Here is a 21,586-nt window from a genome sequence, read left to right as displayed (position 1 = left end):
AGGAGGGTTTGTAGGTAATGCCCTAACCACAAACTCAGGAAATTTACAGAAAGATCTGTGGCGTTTAGCTGCTGCTCTTGATTTTCTTAATTTTACTGGCTCCTTTTCAGCTAACACTAAAGGAGCATGTACTTTAAACCCTTGTTATGGCTTACGAGCCTGTGTCCAGCGCCCATATGTATTGGTGACTGGAAATGTGAATATCACTAGACTGGACACCCATTATGCTGTCCAATGCCATCACTGTAACCTTACCAGCTGTGTCTCCAGGCATAACCTGAATGAAGATATATTAATTTTAAAGCAGCCTTCTTTTATTATGCTTCCTACCAATATAACAGGAAAATGGTATCATGATGTAGGCCTTCAAGCATTGCAGGAATTACACAATCAGCTGTCCAGGGAAAAGCGTGCTTTGGGACTTATTATTTTTGGTATTGTCACTCTAGTTACTGTTATTGCATCTGCTGTAACTGCTTCTCTTGCATTGACCCAAAGCATCCAGAATGCAAAGTTTGTCAATGAATTGGCTCAGAACACCTCAACTACATTCCATGATCAAGAAGATATAGACAAAAGGCTGGAAACAAAGCTAAATGCTTTGGAAGCTGTAGTGATAGGACTAGGTAGTCAATTGGAAAGTATCAAGTTGAGACAGCAGCTGCAATGCCATGCTGCTTTTAGATATATTTGTGTGACTTCAGCCCGCTATAACAGTTCTCTGTGGGATTGGAATAAAATCAAGATGCATCTACAGGGAATATGGAATCATAATAATATCAGTATAGACCTGGCGCGGCTACACAAACATGTGCAAGCCATTCAGAATAGTCAAGATGAAATTATATCTCCGGCAAAATTGGCAAAAGAATTGCTGGATGATTTTAAAAAATTTAATCCTTGGGAAAAAATATCGCCTCATACCTAATTGGATTCCTTTGTGTACTACTAATCTTATCCTGCTCTTTTTCAGTCATCAGCAAGCTCCTGCGATCTCAAATCCGAAGGATCCAACTAGATGTCCACAAGCTGCATTTAAAAATTAAAAATGGGGGAGATGTAGAGGGCCCCCTGGGAATGCACATGGATGACCTTTAAATTAATGTCAGCTGAGTCCGAGGTGACTGGCAGGGCCATCTCCCGGAAAAACAGCCTCCCAAAATGTCGGAGACTGTTATCAGTACTGATATCTTATCTTTATCCATGTGCTGGGAATAAGGAATGAATTGACCCACCCAGGTCTTGATATGCTAAATCCTGTCCTTGTGCCAGGAATGAGGAATGAATAGGACCTGGGTACACCCAAAATTCCTTTGACCTTAAACCTCCCCTTTGGAAGTAAATAAATGCGCTGTGTTGTCTGTGGTGGGTGTGACTGTCTCTCCATCAGAGTGGCAGCCCCCCACCTGGCCCCAGCTTTTCTCTATTTCTGTGTCTGGTCTCGTTTTTTCTTTATTTTCTTAATCCCCAGCTCCTCCGCTCAAGAACCTGTCGTTTTCCCGTGCGGGTCGCGGGAAACAGAAACAGCTCACCACAGACCATGACTGGAGGATTTTCCACATAGCTGACATGCCTAGGGCTCTTCTCCCCTGTAGGGACTCTGGTGTCTGACGAGATTCGCATGTTGACGGAATGCGTTCCCACACTGACCGCATTCACATGGGCTGTCTCTGGTGTGTGTTATGTGGGAACGTGTCGTCAGCTCAGACTTTTGACGGAAAGCCTTCCCACACATGGGACATACATGTGTTTTCTTCCCGGTATGCATTCTCCGGTGCTGGTTCAGGCCAGAGCTTTGACTAGTGACATTCATAGCATTGCTTGCCCGGATGGACTCAATCCTGCTTTTCTGTGGTAAGATCTTTCATTGAGAGGTCTGTCACATAGGGGCCATTCATGTGGTTACTCTCCAGTGTGGATGGCCTCATGTTGTCTAAGGAAAGAACTCTGACGGTAGGCTTGCCCACACTCACCTCACTCATAAGGCTTCTCTCCCTTGTGCATTTCATTGTGGTTTCTAAGCTCAGAACGTTGTAGAAAGCCTTTCCCTCGTAGGTGACATTCACATGGTTTCTCTCTAGGGCGCGTCATGTTCAGCCCTCTGAAGTTGAAAGCATTCCTGAAGGGAATCCCACAGTCACACTGTGGTGTGCATGTCATTGTGTCTACTAAGGCACTCCTCTAGTCCAGGTGACTTTCCGCACTGCTGGCTGACATCTCGTGTCTTTCTTACATGAACTGAGGAATGTGGAGACACGGCTGATCTATGAGTAAATTCATCACTCCTGTCAGCCCTTGGCAGCCTTCCTCTTGAAGCTGCGGAGAGCTCTCATTCTCAGGGCATGGTGGGGGCAGGGTTAGGGTCCTGGACATGTTCTGAAGTCGTGCAGGTCAAGGAGGGCTCCTCGGATGGGGGTGGGGTGGGCAGGGACTGAGGGATTCTGAGAGGGGCACTGAGGCTGCTGAAGGACCACAAGGGCGGGGCACCTTTGGAGGGTGAATCCCTAAGGGTTTTTAGTGCCCCTTAGGGTGGGGATGACCTTCACCGTGAGAGGGGGATTAGGCATGGACCTAGAGGTGGAGCCCAAACTACAGTCATTTCAAGGAACATCAGACTCCACTCTCCTGTCAGGGACCTGAGCTTTGTGGCACAACCATGATTCCAAACATGATCTGACATGGTCAGAAATGAAACCCAATCACAAGCATGACATATTGTGCAGAATTTTATTAGTATGGGATAAAAAGTATATGCAGCAGCATTTAATAAATCATTTCATAGAGCATAATACATAAAATAAAATGAAATAAAATAAAATAATTAAAATGCCCCCCACTCCCCAACAAGACGAGATGCGTCTTCCCGGTGTGCATTGATGCTGCCGCGAGAAGCGGGTGAATCCTCCGAGTCCAGGGAATGCCATGGCAAAAGCACCAGGAAGCCGAGAGTCTCGGATGTGCACGCTCCGAAAGTTCGCCCAGTCCTGCGGCCACCAGAGCACGCTGCCAGGAGGAGCGTGGAGGCTGAGCTGGGTCCTTGGGCAGGTTGTGGGCGCAGCTCTCCAGTGGGTCCCGCACCAGCAGCGGCTACTGCGCTCCCAGCGCTGGGAACGGGCAGCGAGGTCACGTGTGCAGATAGACACGCATCCCAGGCCGGTACCGAGTGTCAACAGAGGCTGGGTGACTACAAACTGAGGATCTGGAGGCTTCGGCGGCAGAGGCGGTAGCGGTGGCACTCAGGCCCACGCCCGCGGAGGCAACCGGCGTCCAGGCAGCCGCACGGGCCGCCATTCAAAGCGACTCATCTGGGCGGAGGAGTTGGATGCCCAGGTGGACTCTTACAACTCGATGACGGGCCCCCAGCGGTTGGACGTGAAGCAGGACGCTTACAGCGGGATGAGGGTCACCCAGCAGCTGGACGCCTAAAAGGACGCTTACAACTCGATGAGGGACACCAAAAGGATGAACGCCCACGTGGGCGCTTACCATGCCATGAGGGACACCAAAAAGGTGGACGCCCAGAAGGACACTTACAGCTCCATGAGGGACACCGAGGAGTTGGACTCCCAGCTGGATGCTGACAGCGCAATGAAGGACACCGAGGACTTGGACGGCCAGAAGGACGCCGAGGAGATGGACGCCCTGCTGGCCGATGACGATGCGATGATGGACACCAGCTAAAGCACCAGCATGTCAGTGTGCGTGAGGATGGCCAGGGACCTGGGGCCAATGATGGAGTTGTTTCTTCTGTTTGGAAATAGGATTTAAAACTCCTAGAAAGATTTTTCGTGAACTTTTATTTTATTGAATAACTCTGAAAAAGACCTGTTTTGTACCGAGTCATTTTCGGGATTCATTTTACCGTTTGCTGTTTTCACCTTGGCCATAATCACCTGAAAAGGTGTGGGAAAAACAAACAAACAAATAAACGAACAAACAAAATAACTCGTTCCCTCTGATAAAGAACAACAACAAAATACCCTCCTCAGAAAAAAAAGTTGACCCCGCCTTTCCAATTTTTGAGGCTTTGGCAAGCCCAGGTGGCCAGGCCTGGACTTGGTCTCTGGGCGGGGGCCTGACCATCCATCCACAGAGTTAGCGGGGTGGGGGGAGGGTTACAGGTGGGGGGTGGGAGGTGGGGGGTGGGCGTGGGCGGGGTGTCGATCAAATGAACAGGCCAGGACGTCATCTTTGGCTGTGGATTACAGAATTTGGGTGGACTGGGGCAGGGGCCGAAGAGCACGTCCCGCCCTCTGCTGGTCGAGAAGCGTCAATGCAAGCCCCGCTCCTGCAACCTCCTGTGGGGAAAGCACAGACAGGTGACTGGACTTCCCCATTTCTGGCTAGACCCTAGGCGGGAAGGACGTGCAGGGGGCATTGTCTTTGAGAAGGCAGGGGCTGAAGGGTGTTCATGGATGGCGACGGACCATTCAAAGCAAGGAGTGTCTGTGCGTGACTGGGGATATACACGCACAGACGCACATGCTCGCTCGCACACACAAACTCCCACACCCACACCCACACCCACACACCTATCCCTCCCTCCTCCAACCCCCCCATTCCCCGCCCCCCGCGTCCCCCTGCCACACACACACACACACACACACACACACACGGGAGCATAAGGTCCCGCTAACAAGATATCTACCGAGTGAGGCAGGCCTAGGAGATTTTCCGTGGCTTTGTTTCCTTTTGGCCCGCCCTGGGCCCACCAGAGCCTGTCTAAGTATGTATTGTCCCCTCTTCCACCGAGAAAAAATGGCGATTCCATCCTGCAAGGCATGGAAATGGAGCCCTGCAGGCCTCCTTGGGCACCTGCCCTGTCTCCCAAGTCCTCCCCCAAGCCCCGTGAATCGCTTGGGCAGGCCTGTGGCGCCCTTCCTGGTCCTGCAGAGACAATGCAAGCCTCCTCCCCTCAACTTGAGGCCCAACCTGTGACATCAGTCCTAGGGGCGGCTGATTGGTCGAGCGGGCGGCTGATTTGGTTCCTCCCACTGGCTCTGGGCTATAAAAGAAAGCAGGGACTTCTTTGCAGAGCTTCTGAGCCCTAGGCTTGTGGTGTGGCCGCTAGGACACCTGACTAGAACCTAGCTAGGCTACTGATCACCGACCACGGTCTGTGTGTCATTTCTTCTTCACCGACTCAGGTCTTCTCGCAGTACCTGGGTCACCCCAAACCACGGAGAGGGCCCCAGGGAGGTGCGGACGCACTACAGACCCCTGACCCTGCTGGGTCACTCGGACTTGTGACGTGTGGACTCGCCACCGCTGACTGCACCGCCTGCTGGCCCTGAGTCTGAGCGAGGGGAATCGGGCCTGGGTGACGCCCTGCCCATTGGCGGAGCCCTGGGCCCTCCCGCCCTGGCCCGCCTTCCTGCACATTAAGTGATTCTGGGTTTGGGGACTGGATTGCGGTTCTTACGCCCCTGCTGTGGGGAGGGGGTGTTCAACCCAAGGCCTTCGGTCCTTCGGTGTCTTGCGAGTGTTCTGTGTATGCCCATATTCTGCTCTTCAGTTCATAAGTATACGTATACTGAGCGTGTCCACGTGTCCTCGTCCAACCTGAGGATTCTTTGGCATCATGTCTTGTGTTCATTATAAATTCGCTTCCACACTCAGCTATGCCATCGTCACCTTTGATGGGCGGCACATCTCCCTCCACAACCTAAAGACGCAGATTATGGGGAGAGAGAAGCTGAAAGCTGCCAAGTGCTACCTGCAGATCAGCAAGCGCAGACCGAGGAAGAGTACACTGATGATAATGCTCTGATTCCTAAGAATCCATCTTTCATTGTTAGAAGAATTCCTATTGGAGGTGTGAAATCTACAAGCCAGACAGACGTTATAGGTCGAACTGATCCAGTGATGGGAACTTCAAAAATCACTGACGACTCTTCTGCACCTATGTCTCTGGCCCAACTTAGAAAGACTGCCAATCTGGCTGAAGCCAATGCTTCTGAAGAAGATAAAATTAAAGCCATGATGTGGCGGTCTGGCCATACATACGACTCCATCAATTACATGAAGAAGCCTCTAGGTCCACCACCTCCATCTTACACCTGTTTCTGCTGTGGTAGACCTGGCCATTATATTAAGAATTGCCCAACCAATGGGGACAAAAACTTTGAATCTCTTCCTAGGATTAAAAAGAGCACGGGAATCCCCCGAAGTTTCATGATGGAAGTGACAGATCCCACCATGAAAGGTGCAAAGCTCACCAGCACTGGGACATACACAATACCGACTATAGAGGCAGAGGCATATGCAATTGGGAAGAAAGAAAAGCCACCTTTCTTCCCAGAGGAGCCCTCTTCGTCCTCTGAAAAGGACGACCCTATCCCAGACGAGTTGCTCTGTCTCATCTGCAGAGACATCATAACTGATGCCGCTATCATTCCCTGCTGTGCGAACAGCTACTGTGATGAGTGTATAAGAACAGCGCTCTTGGAATCAGAGGACCATACATGCCCAACGTGTCATCAACATGATGTCTCTCCTGTTGCTTTAGTTGCCAATAAAGCCTTGTGACAGGCTGTTAATAACTTCAAAAATGGAACTGGTGGTTATAAAACAGGACTACGGAAACCGTTACCCCCACCACCACCGCCGATACCGCCTTGGAGATGACTCCTTCAGCGGAATCTACAGCCTCTGATGAGATCTCCAATATCAAGACAGCAAGATCCTCCAATGATTCCAGTGGCGTCCAAATCAGGCCACCCTGCTCCCTCTATACCTTCTTTCACTTCTAATCAGTCTTCTTTAGCCCCTGCTGCACCTGGAAATACATCTATCCCAGTGCCTGTACCCAACGTAACTGCATCGGTCTCCATATCAGTCCACTCGGAAAAACCAGATGGGCCTTTCCGGGATTCGGATCATAAAATATTGCCGGCCACAGCCCTCACCTTCGAACATTCAAAGGGAACCTCTTCAATAGCAATAACTGCCCTTGTGGAGGAGAAAGGTTACCAGGTGCCTGTGCTCAGAAATCCATCTTTGCTTGGACAGTCACCACCTGCTGGGTATAGCTTCCCTCCCCCCGGATTCCCTGCAGCGCCAGCCAACTTATCCACACTTTGGGTATCATCAGGAGGGCAGACTGCTCACTCAGATACCAATTCAACAACACAAGCACCACTTTTGTCCAGGGAAGAATTCTATAGAGAGCAGCGACGGCTACAAGAAGAGTCTAAGTCTAAATAGTCCTACAGTGGTTCCTCATACTTCAGAAGTCCTTCTGTTTACGCTAAATCAACACGTGGTTCAGGGCGCTCATGTTCTCCTTCTCAATCACCTAGCCACTCACACTCTCCTTCCTATTCGAATCACTGCCATGCCCCAGAAGAGGCAGAGGCAAGAGTCGAAATTAACGGCCAAGGTCTAGGTCTAGATCTCATGGATATCGTGGTCGATCTAGGTCAAGGTCACCACTATATAGGCGACATCCTTCGCAATCAAGGTCCCCTCAAGCATTTAGGGGACAGTCTCCAAATAAACGCATTGTACTACAAGGGGAAACAGAACGTGAATATTTTAAGAGATACAGAGAGGTTCCACCATCCTATGACTGAAAAGCTTATGATGGGAGGAGTGTTGACTTTAGAGACCCATTTGTAAAAGAGCATTACCGAGAATGGGAGAGAAAATACAGGGAGTGGTACGAAAAACGCTACAAAGGTTATGCTGCTGGAGCACAGCCTCGACCGTCAGCAAATGGAGAGAACTTTTCTCCAGAGAGCTTTCTACCACTTCATGTCACCAATTCTCCCCTTACAAGGGGCCGCAGAGAAGATGATTCGGGTGGGAAAAGTCGTAGAAATAGAAGCATAGGTGGTAGCAAACATCCAGAAAAGCTTTCAACAAGAGACAGCCATGATCGGAAGGACAGTACAAAGTCAAAAGAGAAGGAGAGGGACAGTGCTGCAGGAGAGGGTCCAGGAAGTAAACATACGGAACTTCGAAGGTGGAAGAAAGTGAAGGCTTTCTAAACCCAGAGTCGTTGGAACCTTCTAGAAAATCAAGAGAACCTACAAGTCCAGTGATGAGATGCCTCCCAGGGCCTCTGGTTTGGGTGGGAGTGGCATTCCAGCTGCACCCCTTCCCCAACTCCAGGGCTGCAACTCCGGGGATGCTGGGCCTATCCCACCACTGGGTGTTGACTGCTGGAGCAAGCCCAGCCTTGCCTTCTGCAGGGCTCCGTGCAGAACCCCTAAACCTAAACTTAACAACCCCATCCCTAACCCTATAAACCCTCTCCCTCACCCTCACCCAAACCTGACCATGACCTGACCTTGACAATAACACTAACACTAATGCTGAAAATGACCCCTATGCTGACCCTTACCCTGGCACTTATGATGACCCTGAATCTAACCCTGACCCTGATGCTGACCCTGACCTTGACCCTCATCCTGATCCCCACAATAACACTGACACTGACCCTAAACCTAACCCTAACCCTGACCCTAAATCTAACCCTGACAGTGACCCTAATCTGACCCTGAAAATAAACCTAACAATAACCCTGACCCTTACCCTGACCCTAAACTTGACCTGACACTGACACTTATGTTTACCCTGACCCTGACCCTAGGCATGACCCACTATGCCCTATCCCCTATCCTCTATGCCCTGGCTTCCACCACCTGGGTTTTTCCCCGGAAGGCCCATGGGCGGCCTGGCAGTGAAAGAGGGACTGGAGATTTTTTTATGTGTGTTTGTGGGTTAGGGAGGGGACTGGGGGGGGTGAATGGGTGTGACTGAGGACCAAGTGGATGTACCCGAACATAAAAAACCAGGACATTAATATTTTCCTCCGTAAGTGGCGTGTTCAACTCCTTTGCAAATTTCTCCTAATAGATAGTGTTCTTCCAATAGCTCATGAAGATCTTTCTGTGTTAAGGAATAGCAATCTAAAGGGGGGGGGTGTAAAGTTTCAAAGCCAAGAAGCAAGAATCCAGTTCCTTCCCTGCTATTTCTCTTTCGCCTGGTCAGTCTCAACCTGTTATTGCCAGCACAGAAAGCACTTGGCAGGAGCATCACCTCTTTTTCTCACAACGGGAGGGCCAAGCACTACTGGAATTGTCTCATTATTTCCACAAAGAGATACAATTCCCAGGAGATTCTGCTGACCAGTCAGGTCTGGGAACACTGCCATGTGGAACAGCTAACTTCTGAAGAAAATAAATCTAAGATTTAGCAATGGGTCCCTTGGAGACTTAGAGTCCACTGCTACAACGTGCCCTTCTGAAGAAGCCTGTACTCAGCAGACAGGTCATAAAGAGACGGATGACAGCCAAGCACTCACAGGGTGCTGGGCAGGCAGGCAGGTGCTTTTCTTCCTAGATCAGTGGCAACAGAGAAACATGGCACCATGACCTCGACGTTTCCTTTCTGTCACTTCTTGAACACTGCGGTTCAGACTTATGATCCCAGGTGCCTCTTTCCTGTGGCATCATTTGTTTAGCTAACACTTCTTGCCAAGAAACATGTCCCTTAGGAGAAAACTCAGCAAACAGAACTGCAGAGACAATTATCATTATTGTAATTAGCATACTTGCCTCGTAACCACCATGTAAATGCCTGGAATCCTTCATTCTCACTCAAGCTGGACTGGGAAGTCTAGGGAATAAGAAAAAACACTAGGTACAGAGACCAGAACCACAAGCAATGGGCCTGGACACAAGGGAAATGTTTGCTACCTTTTTCTCTCCCCTCTTTGTATTATTAGTAAGTACCTGGTGCCTGGGCCCCATGGCAAGCAGTGAATATAAATGATTTGTGAACGGATTCTTACCACCTGCTTTGCTGACATGGAAGTGCAAATAAATATCCCCCCAGAAACCAGGGCAATGGAAGCATATTTGAATATACTGTATCTGCAGAAATAAGAACAAGAACACATTAGGAAGGCACAGGTACCAATTTCCACAGGATGTTTTCAGTAGATGATGCCTGAGAGTATAAATCACCAGCAGAGCCCATGTAAGTCTTCATGTGCAAGGATCAGGGTGCCCACTGGTTGCTACACACACCCTTCCTTGGTGTTGCTTAACATAGTTTCTAAAAGTTTGCGGACCAACAGATTGTTTCATTGGCGGGGGGAAGGGAAGACCAGACATGACATTCCATTGGTGACAGTCACATAGAACAGTTCTGACACTTTTCATTCTATCTTCTTGGCCACTTGGGCTTTATTTGGAATTTTCTTTGCACTACGTGCACGATTAGTCCTTCGTTCACTGTGTTGCACTAATGAACACCTTCTCTGACAGCACTGTCCCACACAACTATGAGCCTGGAAATGCTCCATCCTGGGCTCTCCAATATGGTCACCAACAGCCACATGTGGCTACTGGGCAATTAAACTCTGACCAGTGAGAATTGGAAACTAAATATTTAATTTTAAGTAATTTAAATGTTAAATGTGAATAGTCACATGTGGCTACTGGTGACTACAAGGGAACTGAAATTCTCAATCAATTGGCTTCATAGGTTAGGATGGATCTAAGGACTCAATGATGCTAAGAGCTAATTCTACAGAGAGAACACTGCTGCACAGGTGGGACCCCCTACCTGGTCAGCTGCTCCAGGAATGCACATCATTGTCACAGAGAGAACTCAAACAAAGAAGGCCAAGAGCACACCCCCTCTAGCAGGAGAAAAGTAATCCACATGCCTAGCCTATAGGTGGGGCCAAGAATGTGCTTCCTAAACATAAATTATAAAAGCATATTGTTTACTTTTTCTTCAAAATGATAATCCCTAGAATCATGTTGGCAATTAGAGAACCCTGTAAAAGGAGACAAAAGGAAGTTTTAGTGCACTAGGGAAAGACAACATACTTCAAGATAAAAATGAACATTGCCAAGAGGGGAAAACATCTGGGCAGGAAGAGATTAGAATGAATAATTAGTAAGGTCCAGGTGTTCTTATGAGGGCAAAAAGTATAAGCCATAAAAATCTATCTTGCAAAATAATTACGCCTTTTAAAGCTGACAATGAAGATAGCAATGATCAATTCTCAATAACTACTCATAGCTGAAGCTTATTACAGGCTTATTTTTGTCAACTTTTCCATCTAATTTATAAGAGCTTTTACTACGTTTCTCCTCCCCACTGCGTTTTGAGGAAAGAAGTTATGTGGAGATCTCTCTCTTTTCTGGAAAGGTGTCTGTCCTTCATCAAGTGCTCATAGAAAGTCTACTATGTGCTCAATGCTGTGAGGGTCATCTTAGTCATTATAATTAGCTCTGGGAAGTGCCTTTAGAAATAACACATTTGATATCACAAAAAATTCAGACCACACCAAAATGTTATAATTCTAATCCTCACCCATTTTGTATTCTTCTGCAACCCTAACTATACTTCCCTTGAAGTCTTTTCTGCCCTCCAGGGAAAACTGTTCTTATCTATATACTGAACACAGTTCTCTCACCATACATGAGGCAAAGAAAAAACCTCTACTGCTTTGGAAGAAGCATGCCTCCAAGAATTTTTCTTTATTTAATTGTCTCAAGTCTCTGATTAAAAAAAAAAAATCAGGAAGGAAAAGGGTCTGGCCGTGGCATGTGTTTCTCAATGGTTAGAGTGTGGGCCTGATCACTGAAGGATTGTGGGTTTGATTCCTGGTCAAGGGCACATACCTGGGTTGCAGGTTCAATTCCCGGCCATGGTCAGGGCACATACAGGGAGGCAAACAACCCGTGTGTCTCTCTCACATCGATGTTTCTCTCTCTCCCTCTGTTCAACTCTCTCTATAAATCAAATGAAAAAATATCCTCAGGTGAGGATTAACAACACACACACACACACACACACACACACAGAAACAAAATGAAAGAAGGGTCTGTTTCATTTACTAGAAATAAATGTAATTTTATGTAAGAAAGAAACAAAAAGTGATGAGAAATGTTAAAGAACATTCATAGGAAGTTTGAATATAAAATCAACCAGATGAAGGAATTTAAAAGTTAAAATCTGCTTCTCAGGAAAATGTTAACTTTCCTTTTATCAATCACCCATAAGACCTGAGATAGATAAAAGTAAACCATCCACTTTCACATTGCTCTCTTTCGGCCTTCTCAGACGACAGTCAGCCTCTGCTCACTGATCTGAGCAGCAGTATTCACAGATCTAAATATCATGTGCAGGGGCATGGGGATGTTGAAGTTCAGGGCATAGTTGTTCACCAAGCTGACCGTGAAAAACATAGTCACCATGACGGCATAGTATCTGAAATGCAGAGGCAACAGCTTACCACATAGAATCTACTAGTTCAAGAAAATCAAATAGAGAAGGAAATAAATACCTCTAGTTAAAAGTATTTTGCTTATTTCCTCTTTATTAAAATTGTATCTCTATTATAATTTGAGTAGAATAATAAGTACCTATAAAAATACTTCACAAAGCCAAATTAACATGGAAAAAGTTTAAATTGTAGAGTATGTTTCAAGAAACACTATTTTAATATGCTTCAAGAATACATAGCAACTAAAAATTAGGCTTCAAAAATGTTACCTAATAGCAATTGGGTTTTTTTATTATTATTCTATTGATTTTTTACAGAGAGGAAGGGAGAGAGAGAGCTAGAAACATCGATGAGAGAGAAACATCAATCAGCTGCCTCCTGCACATCTCCTACTGGGGATGTGCCCGCAACCCAGGTACATGCCCTCGACCGGAATCGAACCTGGGACCTCTCAGTCTGCAGGCCGACGCTCTATCCACTGAGCCAAACTGGCTTCAGCAGCAATTGGTTTTTAAAAGTAAATGGGGAGAGATGACATCAGCATCATGGAAGAGTGAGAAGACTCCATTGTTTCTCCTCTTAAATTTATCTCAAGACAATTATAACTCAACAAAGATCCCGTGCTCAGCACACAAACACACCTGAAATATTTATGCATTAGCACATCTGAAGGTGGGCATGTTGAAATGAGTAGGGAAGGTGGGATGGGAGAAGGACAGGAGGAGAGGGGGGACAGGGGAAGGACAGGGACGTGACCACAGATTCAGTTTGGTGCCCATCCTGGCTCCAGCGAGCAAGGAGCACAACAGTGGGGGAGAAGTCTGGCTGCAGCCCTCACACTACAACCTGGAGGGTCAGAGGGGCAGAAGCAGTTTCCTTCCTAGAAAAGGCATTTCCCTTCCGCCCTCCCCATTAAGGCAAAGCTGGTATTGAGGTGGCTGGGAAACCATTACTGTAGGGGTGGAGCAGAGCCATAAGATCTCTACCTCAAATGCACACACAGAGAAACAACCCATCAAATACCATGAACAACAGGGTAACTTGGGAGCACAGAAAGGAAATGAAAAATCTCCAGGAACCAAACTCAAAGGCATGGAAGACTGTGGTTTAAATGACAGAGAATTCAAGACTGCAATTACAAAGAAACTCAACAATATACAAGAAAACTCAGAAAGGCAAGTCAAAAGTTCAGGAATACAATTAATGAGCAAAAGCAGTACTTTACCAAAGAGATTCAAACTATAAAAAAAAGAAACACATTCTGGAGCCGAAGAACTCAATAAATGAGACAAAGAATGCACTAGAGAGCGTTGGAAACAGAGCAGACCAGATGGAAAAAAGAATTAGGAAATTTGCCCGGCCAGCATGGCTCAGCAATTGAGCATCAACCTATGAACCAGGAGGTCACGGTACAATTCCTGGTCAGAGCACATGACCAGGCTGCAGGCTCCATTCCTAGTGCAGGGTGTGCAGGAGGCAGCCAATCAATGATTCTTTCTCATCATTGATGTTTCTTTCTCTCTCTCCCTTCCTCTCTGAAATCTACAAAAATAACCCGTGAAGAAAAGAGAGAACTGAGAGTTAAAATTTAAAAACTAAAAGCAATATAAGGATAATAGATACGGTATACCAGAAGGAGAAGAGAGAGAGGAGGGAACAGAGATCCCACTTAAAGAAATAATTGACAAGAACTTCCAAGCCTATGCAAAGAACTAGATGTTAGAATAGAGAAAACTAACAGAACACCTACTTATATCAATGCAAAAAGAGCTTCCCCAAGACTCATTTTATTCAAACTGTCAAAAATCAATGACAAAGAAAAAATTCTTAAGGCAGCCAGGAAACATAAAGATTAACCGACAAAGGAAACTCCATTAGATGATCATCACCAGACTTTTCTGTAATGTTTTCAGTAGCAACACTACAAGAGAGGAGAGAGTGAACGAAAATATTTAAAATATTGAAAGAGAGGAACCCATCAGCAAAGGATAAGATATTCAGCAAAGTTATCCTTTAGACATTAAGAAGAAATAAAGGCTTTCCCAGACAGACAAAAGCTGAGAGAATTTACCACCGTAAGACTGCACATAAGAAATGTTGAAAGGAGGTCTTCTACTGGAAACAAAAACACAAAAGTACACAAAAAGATGAATAAGATCATCAATAGATAGAAACTGAAAATCTGTTTCAGAGTAGTTTATTAAATAATCTATACTAATAAAAGAGTAATATGCTAATTAGACTGAGAGACCTTCCAGAGACCTTCTGAACATCCTTCTGGACAAAGCCGGGGGCTTGGCCAGCCTGCAAATGGCCCTCAGCCCCTCACCCAAGTTGGTCACGCCCCCCAGCAGAGACCCCCACCCTGATCCGGGACCCACTGCAGAGCAGACCAGGCAGCCCCCACACGTGCACCAGGCCTCTATCTATACTAATAAAAGGGTAATATTAGTAATTAAGGATAATTAGACTGGGAGACCTTCCAGATGCCTTTCTGGACAAAGCCATGGCAGCGGGGCCAAGGCAGAGGCAGTTAGGGGTGATCAGGCAAGAAGGGGAGGGCAGTTGGGGGAGATCTGGCTGACGGGGGGCGGGCAGTTGGGAGCGAGCAGCTTGGCAAGGGGGGGCAGTTGGGGACGAGCAGGCCAGCAGTGGGGGACAGTTGGGGGTGAGCAGGCTGACAGGCAGAGTGGTTAGGGGCGATCAAGAAGGCAGGCAGGTGAGCGGTTAGGAGCCATCAGTCCCAGATTGCGAGGGGGATGTCCGACTGCCGGTGTGGGATTGGGCCTAAACTGGCAGTCGGACATCCCCCAAGGAGTCCCAGATTGGAGAGGGTACAGGCCAGGCTGAGGGATACCGCATCCACCCACCCCCCAGGCACGAATTTTATGCTCCGGGACACTAGTTATAACATAAAGGTTAAAGGGGGGAAGGGCATTAAAATAATTGTAACTATTGCAGATTACAAGTTCACAACATAAAGAGGGATAATTTGCAACAACAAAATGATAAAAGAGAAGGAAGAGGATTGAATAGTACAGGTGAATGAAGAGGCAATCAGAAGGAAAAGGACTGTTATATGTATGTATATATGACATATTTTGCACAATCCTAATGGTAACCACAAAACAAAAATCCAGAGCTGAGATACAACATTAATAAAGAAGAAGAAATGAAGAAGAAAATCATAGAAAACTGTCAAATTAAAATAGCAAAAATAATTATAAGAGAAAACAAACAATGGAAATAGAACAACAAGAAACTAAAGGATACAATAACTGTGGTAAATCTTCATATATCATTAACAACCCTAATTATAAATGGATTGAACTCACAAATCAAAAGGCTCAAAGTAGAGGTATGGATTATACAACAAGACCCAACTATATGTTGCCTGCAGGAGACGCTGCTCAATTACAAAGACAAACACAGGCTCAAAGTGAAGGGGCGAAGATGATACTTCAAACAAATGGCATCCAGAGAGAAGTGGGTGTAGCTGTACTTATATGAGACAAAACAGATGTTAAGATTTAAAAAAAAAAGAAACAAGAGACAAAGATAGACATTTTATAATGATAAAAGAGACCATTCATTAAGAAGACATAACACTTATTAATATGTATGCACCCAACCTGGAAGTATCAAGATATATAAAGCAATTACTAATAGACCTAAGGGAGAAACTGAGAAAAATAATATTATAGTAGGGGACATGAATTCCCCACTGAGAGCAATGAATAGATCATCCAGACAGAAAGTCAATAAGGAGAAATGGGCCTTACATGACCCAGCAGGGTGAATCAACTTAATATTTATAGAATTTTATATCCCAAAATGCCAGAACACACATTCTTTTCAAGTGCACACAGAACATTCTCAAGGAAAGACCAGGCCGGCAGTGGGGGGCAGTTGGTGCGAGCAGGCCAGCGGTTGGGGGGGGGGGGCGGCAGTTGGGGGCGATCAGGCTGGTAGGGGGGGGCAGTTGGGGGTCAGCAGGCTGACAGGCAGAGTGGTTAGGGGCGATAATATACTGGATAATAAAACTAATCTCGATAAATTTAAGAAGACTGATATCATACCAAACATATTTTCTGGGAAAATCACAAATATGCGGAGATTAAACAACATGCCACTAAACAGCTACTGGGTCAAAGAAGATATAAAAGAAGAGATCAAAAGATACATAAAGACAAATGAAAATAAAAATACAATATACCAAAATTTGTGGGATGCAGCAAAAGCAGTACAAAGGGGGAAGTTTAGAGCATTACAGGTCTAGCTCAAGAAACAAACAAAATTTCAAATAAACCACCTAGCATTACACATTTAAAAACTAGAAAGAAAAAGTCCAAGATGCTGGCAACATAGGAGGTCTGAACTCAACCCCTCCCATGAGCAAACACAAATATACACATATATACAGAGTAATTACTCCTGCAAGATAGCTAAGGGCTTCATAAAGAGTTTCTCAACAACAAACAACAACTGAATGGAGAAGGCTGGGAAAGCCACAAGCCCTCTGGGAGCTGCAGGAACTCCATAGCCTGGAGGCACCTGTGAACACCTTAGGGCAGGCAGGATATCTGTTCAGGGGCTGTGGCTTGCCTGCAAATCACAGCAGCTTTCCCAAATCTGCTGCCCAATCCTTTTGCCTCCAGGAAAGGGAGCAAGCAGGAACAACTCAGTGGTGCAGATGCCTGGCCTCCCTGCTGGGCTCCAAGTTGGCACTAAAGCCAGAGGTCACTTCTACATAAGACCACTTTCTGTACAACAAATGAGAGAGACTCTATAGAGAAGTCTGGGGAGCCACTGGAGCTCTCTGGAGACTGCGGGGATTATCCCTTGTTGGAGGTGCCAAAGAGCACCATTGCTTACCCCCCCCCCTTCTACCTCCACAGAGTGGGCGGCAGGGGCTCTATCCAGGTACTCTGGCCTACCAGCAAGGTAACTGCAGAGTGTACCTGACACATCACCCAAACCCATTTCAGTCCCAAACAACGGGAGCAAACAGGATCAACAGTTCATTATTACATGCACCTGGCCTTCCTACCTGGAGCCATTTCAGCTCAGTGGGCCAGTATCCAGGACACCTTACACCTGCTCAGCTCCTCTGGCTGACCAAAATCACCCGACAGACACAGCCTACACCAAGGACCCTGGTACATAAGGCCACTTTACAAAGAATGGGAGAGAGGGCTATTTCATCTAATTCATAGAACAAACATAGACACTTTAACTAAATGAAAAGATGCAAGAATTCTCTCTCAAATGAAAGAACAAGAAAAATGTGCAGAAAAAAAGAAAAACCTAAGGAAATGGATATAAGCAATTTGCCTAATAAAGAATTCAAAGAAATGGTCATAAAGGTGCTCACCAAACTTGAGAGTGACATAGAAAAACTTAGGGAGAACTTCAATAAAGAGGTAGAAAGGATAATAAAGAACCAACCAGGTCTGAAGAATACAGTAACTGAAATGAAAAACACATTAGAGGGAATTAGCTAATACAGAAAAGCGCATCCTGAAGACAAACAATGGGAATCAACCTATCAGGACAGAAAACAGAAACAGAATTTTAAAAAATGAGGATAATTTAAGGACCTCTGGGATAACATCAAGAACCCAAACATTAGCATTATAGGGATCCCAGAGGAGAAGAGAGAAAGGAGCAGAAACTATATTTAAAGCTGGGAAAGGAAAAGACACCCAGGTCCATGAAGCACAAAAGTTCCAAACAAAGATGAACCCAAGAGACTTACACCAAGACATATTGTAACTGAAATGGCAAAAGTTTAAAATATAGACACAATCTTTAAGGAAACAAGAGGAAAACTGAATTACACACAAAGGAAACTCCATAAGGTTATCAGCTGATTGCTCAGCAACAACTTTACCAGCTAGAGGAAGTGGCAAGACATCTTTAAAGTTCTGAAAGAAAGAAAACTACACAATAATTTACCCAGCAAGGTTATCATTCAGAATTGAAGAAGAGATAGTTTTCCAGAGAAAAGCAAAAACTAAAGAAGTTCATCACCATTAAACCAGCTTTACAAAAAATGTTAAAGGGACTTCTTTAAGCAGAAAAAGACAGGCCATATTCAGAAATAGGAATATATATATATTAAAGGAAAAAATCTCACAGGTAAAGCCAAATATTAAATAAATACAGTGAATCACACATTGAAAACATACTAAGATCAAAAGAAAGAAGTATCAAACACAACTCAAACAATAAGTAGCCAGGATATACAAAACACAAAACATAACACCAATAGCATACAGCATGGATGGAGTAGTAAAATGTAGTCCTTCTAGAATATATTCACCCTTAAATGCTTATCAACTTAAAACAGACTGTTATAGATATACATAGACCTCATGTAAACCACAAACCAAAAACCTACAAAAGATATACAAAGAAAAAAGAGAAAAAAACCCAACTACTGAAAACCAGCAAACCACAAGGAAGAGATCAAGAGAAGAAACAGAGAACTATAAAAACAATGAAAACAATTAACAAATGGCAATAAGTACATACTTATTAACAATTATTTTAAATGTAAATAGATTAAATGCTCCAATAAAAAAAATAAGGTGGCTGAATGGATTAAAAAACAAGACCCATCTATATGCTGCTTACAAGAGATTCACTGAAAATCGAAAGATGCGGACTGAAAGTGAAGGGATGGAAAAAGATATTCCATGAAAAGAAAGATAGGGTAGCGATTTCAGACAAAATATACTTTTAAACAAAAATATTTTAAGAATACAAAGAAGGACATTACATAATTATAAAGGGTTCGATCCAAGAAAAGGATGCAGCAAACATAAATATCATAACTATCACATCCAACACAGGAACACCTAAATGTATAAAGCAATTGCTAATGGCATAAAGGGAGAGACCCACAGTATTACAATAGTACACGATTTTAATATCCCACTCACATCAATGAATAGATCATCCAGACAGAAAATCAATATGGAAATAATGGCCTTAAATGTCACTTTAATCCAGATTGATTTAATATCATTTTTAGAATATTTCAAACAAAAACTGCAGAATACATTTTTTAAGTGTACATTGAACAATCTCTAGAATAGATCACATATTATACCACAATATAAGCCATAATAAATTCAATAAGACTGAAATCACATTAAGCATCTTTTCTGATCACAATAACATGAAACTTAGAAGTCAACTCCAGCAAGAAAATTGGAATGTATCAAAAAGGAAGTCAAACAGAACATCAAAAACTATCATAAAAACAAATGAAAATGAAAAAACAACTTTTCAGAATTTATGGGATACAGTAAAAGCAGTTATAGAATAAAGTTTATAGCTATGCAGGCCTACCTCAAAAAAAAAAAAAAAAAGGAAAATCCCAAATAAACAATTTAAGTCCACACCCACAGGAATTAGGGGGAAAACCACCCAAAGTAAACAGAAGCAAGGAAACAGTGAAGATCAGAGAAGAAAAGACAAAATAGATATTTTAAAAATTGAAAAGATCAATAAACTAAAACACTGACTCTTTGAAAAGATAAACAAAATTGCAAACCCTTAGCCAAACTCATCAAGAAAAGTGAGCCCAAATAAATAAAATCATAAATGAAAGAGAATTTACAAGTGATACCACTGACATATAAAAACTCATAAAAGAATAATACAAACAATTGTTTCCCAACAAATTCAACAAAATATAAGAGATGGATGAATCTTCCAGAAGTATATAACCTTCCAAGCCTGAATCAGGAAAAATGCAAAATCTAAACAAACTGATTACTAGCAATGAAACTAAAGCAATAATTTTTAAAAATTTCGAACAAATAAATGTCCAGGACCAGATGGCTTTATAGGTGAATTTTCAAAGAAGAATCAACACCTACTCTTCTTAAACTATTTCAAAAAATTGCAGAGGAAGGAATGCTTCCAAACTCATTCTATAAAGCCAGCATTATCCTGATAACAAACTCAGACAGACATTACAAAAAAATAAAATTACAGGCCAATACCTGTGATGAACACAGATGCAAAATTCTGAACAAAATATCAGCAAACCAGATTCAATGATACATTTTTAAAAAGTATACATCATGATCAAGTGATATTTATCCTAGGAACACAAGGCTGACTCAACACCCATAAATCGATCATCATAATATATCACATTGACAAAATAAAGGGTTAAAACCATATGATCATCTCAATAGATGCAGCAAAAGCATTTGACAAAATTCAACAAAAAGCTCTCAACAAAGTGAGTATACAAGAAACATAGGCTATATATGATCAAACCTATAGGTAATATAATACTCATTGGTGAAAAGATTAAAGCTTTTCCTCTAAGATCAGGAATAGGACAAGGATCCTCATATCACTAGTTCTATTCAACATAGTATTGGAACTCCCATCTATAGCAAACAGACAAGAAAAATAAATAAAAGACAACTAAATAGAAAAGGAAGTAAAGCTCTCATTATTTCCAGATGACATAACCATAAGGACTGAAAGAAAAAAAAACAATTAGAATTAATAAATGAATTCAATAAAGTCACAGAATAGAATTAATACACAGAAATCAGTTGGGTTTCTCTACACCAATAACCAATGATCAAGAGGAGAAATTAAGAAAACAATTCCATTTACAATTGCATCAAAAGCATAAAATACCTAGAAATAAATTTAACCAAAACCTGTAATCTGAAAACTATAAGACAATGGAGGGGAAAAAAAATTGAAGGGCAAATAAATGGAAGAATACACCTTGCTCATGTAATGGAAGAATTAATATTGTTAAAATGTCCTTATTAAAGGAAGATACAGGTTCAATGTAACCAATATTAAAATATTAATGGCATTCTTTCAGAATTAAAACGAATCCTAAAATTTATATGGAACCACAAAAGACTGAAAACAGCCAAAGAAATTTTGAGAAAGAACAAAGTGAGAGGTATCACACTACCTGATATCAAACTATTATTATTACGCTACAATACTTAAAACAGTATGGTACTGGCATAAAAACAGATGTATACATCAATGGAATATAATAGAGCAACCAGTAATAAATCCTTGCTTATATGATCACTTAATCTACAATAAAAGAGGCAAGGATATACAATGGGGTAAAGACATTCTCTTCACTAAGAAGTATCAGGAAAACTGAACACATTAAAAAAAGAGCCGAAACCGGTTTGGCTCAGTGGATAGAGCGTCGGCCTGCGGCCTGAGAGGTCCCAGGTTCGATTCCGGTCGGGGGCATGTACCTGGGTTGCGGGCACATCCCCAGTGGGGAGATGTGCAGGAGGCAGCTGGTCAATGTTTCTC

The 21,586-nt window shown here is 43.8% G+C and overlaps 1 protein-coding gene and 1 pseudogene across 1 annotated transcript in view; one reads left to right on the top strand and one right to left on the bottom strand.

The window, feature by feature from the left end:
- Positions 1-5,581: 5,581 nt before the first annotated feature.
- On the top strand, positions 5,582-8,216 carry LOC139001030 (E3 ubiquitin-protein ligase RBBP6 pseudogene; annotated as a pseudogene).
- A 639-nt stretch (positions 8,217-8,855) lies between these two features.
- Positions 8,856-21,586, bottom strand: part of LOC139001035 (nucleotide sugar transporter SLC35B4-like) — a 34,415-nt gene continuing 21,684 nt past the window's right edge. The window contains exons 3-7 of the mRNA XM_070402902.1: positions 12,135-12,237; positions 10,746-10,795; positions 9,800-9,881; positions 9,560-9,624; positions 8,856-8,895 (exon numbers count right to left, since the gene is read on the bottom strand). Of these exons, the coding sequence (XP_070259003.1) occupies positions 8,856-8,895; positions 9,560-9,624; positions 9,800-9,881; positions 10,746-10,795; positions 12,135-12,237 (340 nt within the window). The remainder of the gene's footprint in view (positions 8,896-9,559; positions 9,625-9,799; positions 9,882-10,745; positions 10,796-12,134; positions 12,238-21,586) is intronic.

The sequence above is a fragment of the Myotis yumanensis genome, unplaced genomic scaffold (genome assembly GCF_028538775.1).
Source record: "Myotis yumanensis isolate MYYU_CA2020_CCGP unplaced genomic scaffold, mMyoYum1.0.hap1 SCAF_74, whole genome shotgun sequence".
Taxonomy (NCBI): Eukaryota; Metazoa; Chordata; class Mammalia; order Chiroptera; family Vespertilionidae; genus Myotis; species Myotis yumanensis.
Note: the sequence above shows the minus strand (reverse complement) of the source record. Positions and strands in the feature narration are given on the sequence as shown.